The sequence below is a fragment of the Scyliorhinus torazame genome, chromosome 17 (assembly GCF_047496885.1).
Source record: "Scyliorhinus torazame isolate Kashiwa2021f chromosome 17, sScyTor2.1, whole genome shotgun sequence".
Classification (NCBI taxonomy): domain Eukaryota; kingdom Metazoa; phylum Chordata; class Chondrichthyes; order Carcharhiniformes; family Scyliorhinidae; genus Scyliorhinus; species Scyliorhinus torazame.
The window spans coordinates 138611302-138625043 of record NC_092723.1 but is presented as its reverse complement, the minus strand read 5'-3'; the positions used below and the strand labels follow the sequence as shown (position 1 = coordinate 138625043).

The 13742-nt window shown below is 47.2% G+C and overlaps 1 protein-coding gene across 5 annotated transcripts in view; it reads left to right on the top strand.

The window, feature by feature from the left end:
- LOC140394181 (probable helicase with zinc finger domain) overlaps positions 1 to 13742 on the top strand; it is a 682830-nt gene that overhangs the window by 15918 nt on the left and 653170 nt on the right. For all 5 annotated transcript variants that reach the window (XM_072481139.1, XM_072481135.1, XM_072481136.1 and 2 more), the window contains one exon: positions 10532 to 10735. In XM_072481139.1, coding sequence (XP_072337240.1) covers positions 10547 to 10735 — 189 coding nt within the window. In that variant the 5' untranslated portion in view covers positions 10532 to 10546. The remainder of the gene's footprint in view (positions 1 to 10531; positions 10736 to 13742) is intronic.

Sequence of the window (13742 nt, the reverse complement as noted above, 5' to 3'; positions counted from 1 at the left end):
GTACCACATCTTATTTTGCATTCTATTGCTAAGGGATGGCAGATTTTTAAAAACCATGCCTTTTCTTGCCATTTCTGTTGTGTGGTACATTTGCAAACACAAAATAGACTGATCACAAAGTTACCACTTTGGCTACGTAATTTAAAATGGACTGCAGCTGCATAATTTAAAATGGACTGTGGCGGTGTTTGTGCACGAACATTTTCAAGTGTTCTACCTATTTTTGGATTGGGAGTTGTCAGACAATGACATGATTCGAGATTTATTGTCCTTTAACTGCTTTTATGATTGATAAAAAGGAACTCCCCAGTTTGATTCTTTCTCACTTGTTTCCCATTCACCTTTTTTCTTCTATACACCAGATCCTCCCCTTGCCCCACTCTCTTAAAATCCATTTGAACTTTGGTCTTGTGTAGGGCTGGAAGATGGAGCAGTGTGTCAATGCACCCGATGGCTTCACCTAGTTGTGTCAGCAATGTCTTAAGCAACCTTGTCTTTACTTCTTTCAACAGTTGAAAAGTATCACATGGGATGGGCTAAAATCAATAATGAGGAAACTGCAGGAAAATAGATTTACGAATGTGCATTGGATCATATGGGGCTTTTTTGTTCTTATCAAGTTTGGAAATAATTTCTTCCTTCCGGCTCCCAGTGATGTCATCATTAGTTATGGAATAGGCTGAGTGTAGAATTAAGCCCTACTTACTCTGGTTCCAATGACCCATCTATTCCATTCTAATGGCAATCCCACCAACTGCAGTAGATTTCTCCTTCTGTCAACTGTTTGCACAGCCTCATAATAAGAACATAAGAACTAGGAGCAGGAGTAGGCCACCTGGCCCTTTGAGCCTGCTCTGCCATTCAAAGAGATCATGGCTGATCTTTTGTGGACTCAGCTCCACTTTCCTGCCCGAACACCATAACCCTTTATTCTTCAAAAAACTATCTTTATGTTGAAAACATTTAATGAAGGAGCCTCAACTGCTTCACTGGGCAGGGAATTCCATAGATTCACAACCCTTTGGGTGAAGAAGTTCCTCCTAAACTCAGTCCTAAATCTACATCTCCTTATTGTGAGGCTATGCCACCTAGTTCTGCTTTCACCCGCCAGTGGAAACAACCTCCCCGCATCTATCCTATCTATTCCCTTCATAATTTTATATGTTTCTATAAGATCCCCCCGCATCCTTCTAAATTCCAATGAGTACAGTCCCAGTCTACTCAACCTCTCCTCGTAATCCGACCCCCTCAATCTGGGATTAACCTAGTGAATCTCCTCTGCACACCCTCCAGCATCAGTACGTCCTTTCTCCGGTAAGGAGACCAAAACTGAACATAATACTCCAGGTGTGGCCTCACTTACACCATATACAGTTGCAGCATGACCTCCCTAGTATTAAACTGCATCTCTCTAGCAATGAAGGACAAAACTCCATTCACTTTCTTGATCACCTGTTGCACCTGTAAACCAACTTTTTGAGACTCATGCACTAGGAGACCCAGGTCCCTCTGCACAGCAGCATGTTTTAATATTTTATCATTTAAATAATAATCCCTTTTGCTGTTATTCCTACCAAAATGGATAACCTCACATTTGTCAACATTGTATTCCATCTGCCAGACCTTAGCCCATTCACTTAAACTATCCAAATCCCTCTGCAGACTTCCAGTATCCTCTGCACCTTTTTGCTTTGCCACTCATCTTAGTGTCATCTGCAAACTTGGACACATTGCACTTGGTCCCTAACATCCAAATCATCTATGTAAATTGTGAACAATTGTGGGCCCAACACTGATCCCTGAGGGACACCACTAGCTACTGATTGCCAACCAGAGAACATCCATTAATCCCCACTCTTTGCTTTCTATTAATTTTCATTTTTTTTCCAATTAAGGGCAATTTAGCGTTGCCAATCCACCTAACTTGCACATCTTTTGGGTTGTGGGGGCGAAACCCAGGCAAACACGGGGAGAATGTGCAAACTCCTCACGGACAGTGACCCAGAGCCGGGATCGAACCTGGGACCTCGGCGCTGTGAGGCCGCAGTGCTAACCCACTGCGCCACCGTGCTGCCCCGGCTTTCTATTAATTAACCAATCCTCTATCCATGCTACTATTTTACCCTTAACACAGTGTCATAAGTGACACTGTCAACTGAGTACAAGGTATTACACCATTGTCCCACACTCTCGCTACCACTACTCCACTAACGATCAGTTACCCAAATTAATTTTAAGTTTTAGTTGTGTGAGATGAAGACATAAAATGCAGGAGACTGCAGCAGAGATTAAAAATAATAGGTAGAAGATGAGATTAATTAGTAGTGGCTAGTAACTCCAAAATGGCTGCACAGGGAGCTGTGTGAGAGTTTTGCTGCTGAGATCTTGTCAAAAAAATGAGGTGGAGGAGCAAACATGGTGGGGTTGAAGTGAGAAGAAGAGTGGCGAGGGTAATGTAGTGGTTATATTACTGGACTCACAATCCAGAGACCTAGTTGGATTATTCACAGAATGGGCGTTCAAATTTCACCACGTTGAAAATGGTGTTCAACAAAACCCAGGAAAAAGATATATTTTGCAGGCTAGACAGTAATGAGAGATTGTGGCTGACTAAAGATATAAGGGAAAAAATGTGAATAAGGAAAGGGAAGTACAAAACCAGGGAGAAAAAGAAAGTGACTAGGAAAGACGGTAAATAGGAATTACTACATTATCAAAGAACATTAAATAAAGTAGCAATATATTCTACAGGCAAACATTTTAAACATGTTTAATGTTAAGGGTCAGTTAGAATAAAACCAAAAGTAGGGATCGCAAAATGGAAGAAGTAAAATCATGATTTTGTTTCACTATTAAACCAGTGAGTTAGATCAAGTGAACTTTAAAATTTTTTTTTCAATTAAGGGGCAATTTAGCATGGCCAATCCACCTACCCTGCACATCTTTGGTTTGTGGGTGGAAGACTCACGCAGACAGGGGGAGACTATGCAAACACCCAGCAGATAGTGACCCGGGGCTGGGATTGAACCTGGTCCTCTGTGCCGTGAGGCAGTAGTGCCAACCACTGCACCACTGTGCCGCCCTGGATCAAGTGAACCTGATATAGTATTGGAAGTTAAGATTAGAAGTAATATAACCGCATTTAAATTTTAAAATTACATAAACTCTTCAAAATTCAATATAAAATCCCGTTCTGGATGGATTGCCCACACATTGAAGGATGAGATAACAGAGACTCTATTACTCAAATTTCATAGAATCATAGAATTTAGTGCAGAAGGAGGCCACTTGGCCCATCGGTCTGCACTGGCCCTTGGAAAGAGCACCCTACCTAAGCCCACGCCTCCATCCTAACCCTGTAACTCAGTAACCTTACCTAACATATTGGACACTTAAGGGGCAATTTAACATGGCCAATCCACCTAACGTATATTTCATTTAAAAAAGGTATAGTGCCAGAGGACTGGCTGCCTACATTTAGCAATATTTAGTCCAAGAAACTTCTGAACTTTTGATCATTTATTTTAACAGTGGCATTAGGAAAACAAAATTCATTATACATCATGAATATGGATTTCAAAGAGGATTTCAAAGGGGAAAGTCTTGCTTCACTCGCCTCATTAAATTATTCGAAGATGTGTAAAGAGGTTCTGCTCAAGTTGTGTTAGACAACGATTAGTCCATATATGGAATACTTTGTACATAGGTCATGAAATGATAGAGGCACTGGGTTTGCAAAAAGATTTGCAAGGATGGCTAATTATTTCTGTTTTCATGTGGATAACATAGTAAATGGCTGATTTCCTGAATTAATAAATTGTTAAAAATTAAGTAGCTTTCATTTTTGGGGGGTTTCATGTGTTTTCTGGTGTTCCCATAAATGAATGAAAACATAAATTCAGTGATGTTCAGGTGCCCTCTGCAGCGAGGAAGATTAATGGAGCTGATTACCATAGTTGGAGAAAATTACTTTGAGACCTAGAATCAAGCAGCTTGTCGTATTTGGAGTATTTAATAAATGCCCCTGGATTCAGTGCAAGGTTAAGAAAGGACTTGTTTCGACTTCCGGGTGCGGCTATGCAGAGCTAGGTCGCATATTCGGTAGCTCCCGCTTGGAACGGACTTTTGGGCTCTTTTACAGGGCCCCCACGGCATTTGTTTGACATTTCCAGGTGTGGCAAGAAGACTGCAACATTCCCCTGACAGTGTCCCCCAGGAATGTTATGTCTTTTGGCTACCAGACCCGGCAGAAACAGTAAAAGATTTGGCTGCAACAGGATAAACAGGGCCTCTTCCAGCATGCAGGTGGGGGAAGGGCAAGCTTAAAGCTGCAAACTGACCTGAGGGCCTTTATCAAAAGTGAATTCTAACAGCAGAGGGAACAACTGTGAAAAGATCTCACCAAGGCCACTGAAGAAGGGGGGGGGCGAGGCTTCCGGTGGCGGCCATGGAGGAGTAGGTCACGCATTCGGCAGCTCCTGTCTGGAACGGACTCTTAGACCTTTTTCAGGAGTTTCCACAGACATTTTGGGGCAGATTGGTGAAGCGAACACTGCCAAAAGGATTCCCTCTCGAGACTTTTGGGCTCTTTTCAGGGCCCCCAAGGGCACTTTTGCGACGTTTCCCGGTGTGGGAAGGAGTTAATAATAGCTACCCGTCAGTATATGGCTTTAACTAGGAGCGGGGTGACAAAAAAGGTGGTGGTGGACCAGAAGAAGGGAGGGAAGAAGGACAAAATGGCGGTGGGCGGAGACCAGGCAGCGTGGAGGCAGTGGGCGGCGGAGCAACAGGAGGGTATCCAGCGCTGCCTCAGAGAGATTAAAACGGACCTGCTAGAGCCGATGAAGGCTTCTATTGATAAGCTGCTGGAGACACAGACGGCCCACGGGGTGGCGATCCGAGAGGCTCAACAAAAGATCTCTGACAATGAGAACAAGATCTTAGTCCTGGCGGTAAAGGTGGAGGCGCACGAGGCGCTCCACAAGAAATGGCAGGAGCGGTTTGAGGAGATGGAGAATCGGTCGAGGCGGAAGAATCTGCGGCTTCTGGGCCTCCCGGAGGGGCTGGAGGGGCCGGACGTGGGGGCCTATGTGGTCACCATGTTAAACTCGCTGATGGGAGCGGGGTCCTTCCAGGGGCCCCTGGAGCTGGAAGGGGCCCATAGCGTGTTGACGAGGAGGCCCAAGGCTAATGAGCCTCCGCGGGTGGGGCAGGTGCGGTTCCATCGGTTCGTCGATCGGGAGTGTGTGCTCAGGTGGGCCAAGAAGGAGAGGAGCAGCAGGTGGGAGAACGCGGCGGTTCGGATATATCAGGACTGGAGTGCGGAGGTGGTGAAGAGGAGGGCCGGGTACAGTCGAGAGAAGGCGGTGCTGCACAGGAAGGGGGTGAAGTTTGGCATGTTGCAGCCGGCGCGACTGTGGGTTACCTACAAGGACCGGCACCATTATTTTGAGTCTCCGGAGGAGGCGTGGGCCTTTGTTCAGGCCGAGAAGCTGGACACAGACTGAGGGTCGGGATGGGCGATTGGGGACTGCGGTGGATATGTTATGCCTATTTTTGGTTCGGGGGGGGTCTTTGCATTGTTTTGGGTTTCTTTTTCTCTGTGTTTTTCTCTTTCGGGTTGGGGAGGGTGGATGGGGCGGGTTGGGCACTGTTTTGGTTGGTGGCGGGGCCTGGTAGGTGGAGAGCGCGGGATTTTTTCCCGCGCCGAAGACTGGGGGGGGGGGGGGGGGGGGGACCGGGGCGGGGAAGCGAGGATTGTTTCCCGCGCTTAGAACGGAGGGGGAGAGCCTGTGAATGGGGAGCGGGAGAGGAGGGTGCGCCACAATGGGAGGAGTCGAAGGGGAGGCGGGAGTGGCCGGGGTCAGCAGGAGTCAGCTGACTTGCGGAAGTGCAATGGGGGGAGTAAACCAGCTAGGATGGGTCCTAGCCGTGGGGGGGGGTGGGTGGGGGGGAAACGAGTTGCTGCTGCTAAGATCAAGGAGGAGCTGGAGCGAGTGGGGTGGGTCGAGACGGGGGTATGCCGCTGTGGGGAACGGGCCGGGTGTGGGGTGCGGGCGCGTGGCTGGCCGAGGAGGGGTCATGGCTAGTCGGCGGGGGAGGGGGGGGGCGGGTAGCCCCCTGATCCGGCTGATAACCTGGAATGTAAGGGGACTGAATGGGCCGGTTAAGCGGGCCCGCGTGTTCGCGCACCTGAAGGGGCTCAAGGCGGATGTGGTTATGCTCCAGGAGACATACCTGAAGGTGGCAGACCAGGTAAGACAGGAAAGGGTGGGTAGGTCAGGTGTTTCACTCGGGGCTAGATGCCAAAAATCAAGGGTGGCGATCTTGGTGGGAAAGAAGGTGTTATTCGAGGCGTCGAGCATTGTGACAGATAATGGCGGTAGGTACATAATGGTAAGTGGTAAGTTGCAGGGAGAGAGGGTGGTACTGGTCAATGTGTATGCTCCGAACTGGAACGATGCGGGTTTTATGCGGCGTATGTTGGGTTGGATCCCAGACTTGGAAGTGGGGGGTCTGATAATGAGGGGAGACTTTAACACGGTGTTGGATCCGGCACTGGATCGCTCCAGGTCTAGGACGGGTAGGAAGCCGGCGACGGCTAGAGTGTTGAGGGGATTTATGGACCAAATGGGAGGGGTGGACCCTTGGAGATTTGCAAGGCCGGGGGCTAGGGAATTTTCATTCTTCTCACATGTCCATAAGGCTTATTCTCGAATCGACTTTTTCATTTTGAGTAGGGCGCTGATAGCGAGAGTAGAGGATACCGAGTATTCGGCAATAGCCATTTCGGACCATGCCCCGCATTGGGTGGACTTGGGAGATGGGGGAGGAGAGGGACCAGCGCCCGCTGTGGCGCTTGTTGGTGGGGCTGTTGGCGGACGAGGAGGTGAGCGAGCGGGTCCAAGGAAGTATAGAGAGGTACTTGGAGACCAACGACAACGGGGAGGTCCGAGTGGGGATGGTATGGGAGGCACTGAAGGCGGTGGTGAGGGGAGAGCTGATCTCCATCAGGGCCCACAAGGAGCTGAGGGAGTGGGGGGAGAGGGAGAGGCTGGTGGGGGAGATGGTGAGGGTAGACAGGAGGTATGCGGAAGAACCTGAGGAAGGATTGTTGAGGAAGAGGCGCAGCCTCCAGGCCGAATTCAACCTGGTGACCACCAGGAAGGCGGAGGTGCAGTTGAGGAAGGCCTAGGGGGCGGTCTACGGGTATGGGGAAAAGGCAAGCCGGATGCTGGCGCATCAGCTTCGGAAGCGGGACGCAGCTAGGGAGATTGGGGGAGTTAAGGACAGGGGAGGGAGCGTGGTGCGGAGTGGGGTTGGCATCAATGGGGTCTTCAGGGACTTCTACGAGGAATTGTACCGATCCGAGCCCCAACGGGAGGAGGGAGGGATGGGCCGTTTCCTGGACCAATTGAGGTTTCCAAAGGTGGAAGAGGGACTGGTGGCGGGACTGGGGGCCCCGATTGGGCTGGAGGAGCTGATCAAAGGGATAGGAAGCATGCAGGCGAGGAAGGCACCGGGGCCGGATGGTTTCCCGGTCGAGTTCTATAAAAAAAATATGAACCTGTTGGGCCCGCTGTTAGTTAGGACCTTCAATGAGGCAAGGGAGGGGGGGGCTTTACCCCCGACGATGTCCCGGGCACTGATCCCCTTGATCCTGAAGCGGGACAAGGATCCCCTGCAATGTGGGTCATACAGACCGATTTCCTTGCTAAATGTAGATGCCAAGGTGCTGGCGAAGGTCTTAGCCACGAGGATTGAAGATTGTGTGCCGCAGATCATCCATGAAGACCAGACGGGGTTTGTGAAGAGGAGACAGTTGAACGCGAATGTGCGGAGGCTTTTGAACGTTATCATGATGCCGGCGAGGGAGGGTGAGGTGGAGATAGTGGTGGCGATGGACGCTGAGAAAGCCTTCGATAGGGTAGAGTGGGGGTACCTGTGGGAGGTGCTGAAGAGGTTCGGGTTTGGGGAGGGGTTTGTCAGGTGGGTTAGGCTGTTGTATGAGGTCTCGATGGCGAGTGTGGCCACAAATAGGAGGAGGTCCAAGTACTTTCGGTTGCACCGAGGGACGAGACAGAGGTGTCCCCTGTCCCCCCTGCTCTTCGCACTGGCGATTGAACCCCTGACTATGGCACTGAGAGAGTCGAGGAACTGGAGGGGGTTGGTGCGGGGTGGGGAGGAGCATAAGGGGTCGCTTTATGCGGACGACCTGCTGCTGTATGTGGCAGACCCGGTGGGAGGAATGCCAGAGGTAATGAGGATCCTTAGAGAATTCTGGGACTTTTCGGGGTACAAGCTCAATATGGGGAAGAGCGAGCTGTTCGTAGTTCAGCTAGGGGACCAGGAGAGGAGGATTGGCGAGCTCCCACTAAAAAGGGCAGAGAGGAGTTTCAGATATTTGGGGGTCCAGGTGGCCAGGAGCTGGGAGGCCCTGCATAGGCTTAACTTTACAAGGCTGGTGGAGCAAATGGAGGAGGAGTTCAAGAGGTGGGACGCGTTGCAGCTGTCCCTGGCGGGTAGGGTGCAGTCAATCAAAATGACGGTGCTCCCAAGGTTTTTGTTCCTGTTCCAGTGCCGCCCCGTGTTTATCCCAAAGGCTTTTTTCAGGCGAGTTAACAGGATTATAATGGGGTTTGTGTGAGCGCGAGGGACTCCAAGGGTGAGAAGGATGTTCCTGGAGCGGAGTAGAGATAGGGGGGGGGCTGGCGCTGCCCAACCTCTGTGGGTACTACTGGGCCGCCAATGCGACAATGGTGCGCAAGTGGGTGATGGAGGGGGTGGGAGCTGCATGGAAGAGGCTGGAGACGGTGTCCTGTGTGGGTACGAGTCTGGGGGCGCTGGCAACGGCACCGCTGCTGCTCCCTCCAAGGAGGTATACCACGAGCCCGGTGGTGGTGGTGGCCCTCATAATTTGGGGGCAGTGGAGGTGGCATGGGGGGAGGTTAGGGCCTTGGCGTGGACCCCATTACGGGGGAACCACCGGTTCGCCCCAGGAAGAACAGGTGGAGGGTTTTTGGGGTGGCACAGGGCAGGCATACGAAAGTTGGGAGACCTGTTTGTGGACGGGAAGTTCGCGAGCCTGGGTGAGCTGGAGGAGAAGTACGGGCTCCCCCCCGGGGAACACCTTCAGGTACTTACAGGTAAGGGCGTTTGTCAGACGGCAGGTGGTGGAATTCCCACGGCTACTGCCACACACAGTACAGGGCAGGGTGCTCTCGGGGGGGGAGATCTCGGAAACTTACCAGGTGACGCAGGAGGAGGAGGAGGCCTCAGTGGTGGAGTTAAAAGGTAAGTGGGAGGAGGAGTTGGGAGAGATCGAAGAGAGGACATGGGCAGATGCCCTAGGGAGGGTGAACTCTTCCTCTTCATGCGCGAGGCTCAGCCTCATACAGTTTAAGGTGCTGCACAGGGCACACATGACCGGGACAAGGATGAGCAGGTTCTTTGGGGGTGAGGACAGGTGTGTTAGGTGCTCAGGGAGCCCAGCAAATCACACCCATATGTTCTGGGCATGCCCAGCGCTCGAGGAATTTTGGAAGGGCATAGCGAGGACGGTGTCGAGGGTGGTAGGATCCAGGGTCAAACCGGGCTGGGGGCTCGCAATATTTGGGGTGGCAGAGGAGCCGGGAGTGCAGGAGGCGAAAGAGGCCGGAATTCTGGCCTTTGCGTCCCTGGTAGCCCGGTGATGGATTCTCCTTCAGTGGAAAGATACGAGGCCCCAAGCGTGGAATCCTGGATCAGTGATATGGCAGGGTTCATTAAATTGGAGAGGGTGAAATTCGCCTTGAGAGGGTCGGTACAAGGGTACTTTAGGCAGTGGCAACCGTTCTTAGACTTTTTGGCAGAACAATAGACATTGGTCAATGGCAGCAGCGGGTGGGGGGGAGGGGGGTTACTTTATTTTTGTTTATGTTATTTACACTGGAAGGGTCTGAGGGGGTGTATACACCTGTTGTCTTAAGTTGGGGTGTTAATGTTAATTTATTGTTTAGGTACAGGGGGGGAGGGGTTTGGGGGGTTGCTTTTTTAGATTGTGTTTTGTACTTAACCCTGTTGGATTCTTTTTTCTTTCTCATTTCGTTATTGATATTTTATGAAAACCTTTAATAAAAATTATTTAAAAAAAAAGAAAGGACTTGTTTCGATTGATTGATTGAATTGATTCATTGTCACATGTATCGAAATACAGTGAAAAGTATTTTTCTGCGGCCAAAGAAACATACATAGTAGACAAAAAGAATAGTGGATAGTTACAGTGGATGCAAAAAAATAATACACAGTCGATCGACAAATATGTAATTGATTCCAGTACGGAACAAGGGCCAAACAAAGCAAATACGACATGAGCAAGAGCAGCATAGGGCGTCGTGAATAGTGTCTTACAGGGAACAGATCAGTCCGAGGGAGAGTCGTCGAGGAGTAGCTGTGGGGAAGAAACTGTTCCTAAGTCTGGATGTTCAGGTTTGAACTACTATAAAGCAATTGAACAAACGTTCTTTAATTCATTTGTAAACATCTGTTGCAGGTTGTGATCTGAAACATGGCTGAAAGAAGGCCTGGAGAGTCGTGTGACCAAGCATACCAGCAGGCCTGGCAGCAGAAGTGTAAGCAGGCATTTCACTGCAAAGAAGGGCTGAATGTAACCAACTATCATGATGGTTCTACTGCACCAGTCGAGGCTATTAGACTTCAGGAATTACTGTACAGAATCTTATGCCTCATACGGCTGGTAAATACTTGATTTTTAACCACAATATTTCTGTCTTGATTCAAAAGGTTTCACAGCACTTAAAAATGTCAATCTTGTTTTTCAAGGAGTCATTTTTGTTGATAAACTGAGAAGTACAGGCTCAAACAGAACAACTGGGGCGGTGGGGGGGTCGTGTTGGTGGAAGTTTGAAACTGCAATAACAATTCTGATTGGCTGGCGGCAAGGTGGCGCAGTGGTCAACACTGCTGCTTCACGGCACCGAGGACCCGGGTTCGATCCCGGCCCCGGGTCACTGTCCGTGTGAAGTTTGCACATTCTCCCCATGTCTGCGTGAGTCTCACCCCCACAACCCAAAGATGTGCAGTGTAGGTGGATTGGCCACGCTAAATTGCCCCTTAATTGGAAATAAAAATTGGGTACTCTAAATTTAAAAGGAAAAACAATTCTGCTTGGCTTCTTGTGTTTCGATTAAAGTACTGTTCCCTTGAGTAAGTTTGCTGTCTCCTGCGCCAAAACATGTCATAGGATACAAGGCTACGGACCAAGTGTTAGAAAATGGGATTAGAATAGAGAAGTGCTTGATGTCTCGCGCACAGGTGATTGTCCAAAGGGCCTCTTTTTGAGCTGTAAAACTCTATGACTCCATGTTTATTCTTTGCCACGTGTAGATTAATACAGCCCTGGTTTAACAGTTAGATCTGACACATGATGAATTGCTTGCCGGAGAATATGTGCGATGGCCATCACGTTCTGTTGTCACCTGAAAAGGTGGAGAAAGCAACACCGGCAGATGACTGCATACAAAAAAAATAAATAAATAAAAATTACAAATCAGCCAGATACTAGTTAATGCATTATGGCATGGAGAAGTGGAACCAATTTATTTGCCATATTCCAAAAAAACCTGCTCCTTGCAGTCTCTGCAGGTGACACCCACTTTGGTATGAAATAGTTTGCTTTCTGTCTTCTATTTCCTTTTTAATGAGATATTGCAAATGGAATATGTAAGCTTCAAATGTCCACTAAGCTCATGAATGTTTGGGACAGGATTGTGGAACATTGATAAATAGGCAAACATTGTACCTTTTTGTCCTTTAAAGACAAGGCAACAGACATGTATGAACAAAGGCAAAAGCATGAGAGTAATCAATAAAACTGAATAGTCTGCATCATAAATACCTGGTAAAAATTGACACTTAAGTTGTACATATCATGAAGCAAACCAAATATATTTTTCATCAGTAATTTTTGGACACAGCGTAAGTCTGCTTAGTTGAATGTTAGTTTGAAAACTGAAAATGACCCTGAATTGTTAGCTATCAGAGACCCCTTCTGTTATCTTTTGAATAGAGGACAGTGATTCATTGCATACAACTACCAGTCTTCAATTCTGATCCATAATGAAGGGAAAACAGCTAACTTTTGAAATAAAGATAAATTCCCATTTGAACACTAGTTGTAATTTTCAAAATGCAGCAATCAATATGAATTATAAAGTATAATGAATTTTTTGTATTACTCAGAAAGAAGCCTATTGCTTCCCTGTTACTTGCGAATCATAATAGACTTGCAAACCAATCAGCACCCCTTTTCTGCTCTGACATATACGGTGATAGATTGAAATTTGGCATTCTTGCGTTTGTCCTGACGAATGCAGGACGAAAAGCTTCAGCAACGCATCTCTCTTTTCAGCAATAGTCGAGTTCTACAGTACCTTAGATTCAAATCGAGCATTATATTTTCTCATTTTGGTGGGTATATATTTGGTCTATTCCATTATGTTGAAGCTTGCATTTCAATAACCTAGACCCAAGTGATTTCAATGTTTATCTTGGTACGTGGAAATGAACAAGCCTACTTTACATCAAGCTGCTGGGGAAGCTATGCGAGTTCTCACAGCATTTCCTTTTGTAACTACAGAAGGTAAAAAAAAATTATATACTGAAATCATGCTGTTGGAACATAGTTGTGGGAAAAACACATGAAAATACTGGCATGCTTGTTGGGCATTGAGCTTTTATTGTGAATAGTGCAGATTGCGATGTAAGATCATTTAAACAGCACAATCAAATTAATTTTCCTTTTTTAATTTTATTAATAAATTTGATTTTCAAAAATACTGTTTGTCACATTTACTTTATGCATGTCATTTTGTTACGTTTTGTTTCATTTTTTGAGAGTTTATACACTTCATGCATGATGATTTACAATGTTTTTATTCAATGAACGTATGTCTTTTTTGAAAATAATGTGTCAGTGTTTCTTCACTACATGAATAGTAACCTGCAGAAATGCTTTTCAGGAAGATAATCCAGTTCATTGCAAGATGATAATTTGAGGTTGTAGCTTCTGTTTACCAGATACTATTTCTGATGGCTTCTCCTTTTGTAGCTACTTTATTTCATGCATTTTTCATTTTCTGTAATCTCTCCCTTATTCGCCCAAAATAATGCTATGCTCTACGCCATAACAGTGGGTTGGTGTCTTGTTCTTTGATGAATCATATATTTGATCACTAAATTATGAAAACATTTTCATTTCCATTACTTAGCTAGTCCCAGTTGAGTCATTATAGGGGAAGAATGCTACTTGCAAATGTTGGAAGCAGGAAATTGCATTCTCGCAGTCTGTTCCTGAAACTTTAAAAACTGGAACATACAAGAAAGCAGTATGGCCTATCACACCTGTGCCATCAACTGGTTCTTGTTCAATTTCTGTATTTTCCTTGTATAATGTTTATATTTTCTCCTTTTAATTACTACCCAGTTTCCTTTTTAAATGATATACTTGCCACTATCTCAATTGTTACTTGAGGGTAACAAATTCAAACTTTTAAAAAACAAGTTTTTTTTAAGCTCCTCTTTCTGTTCAATCTCCCAGTGATAATTCTGACTTTCTCTCCTTTTTGCCTTTATTCTAGTCATTGTAGAAATGTAGCACAGTAGATAATCTGAACCCCATTTCCACCTCTTTGAAATGGCAGACTTGCTCTTGGACCTCAGTCAATACTGATCTCGAGTTACAA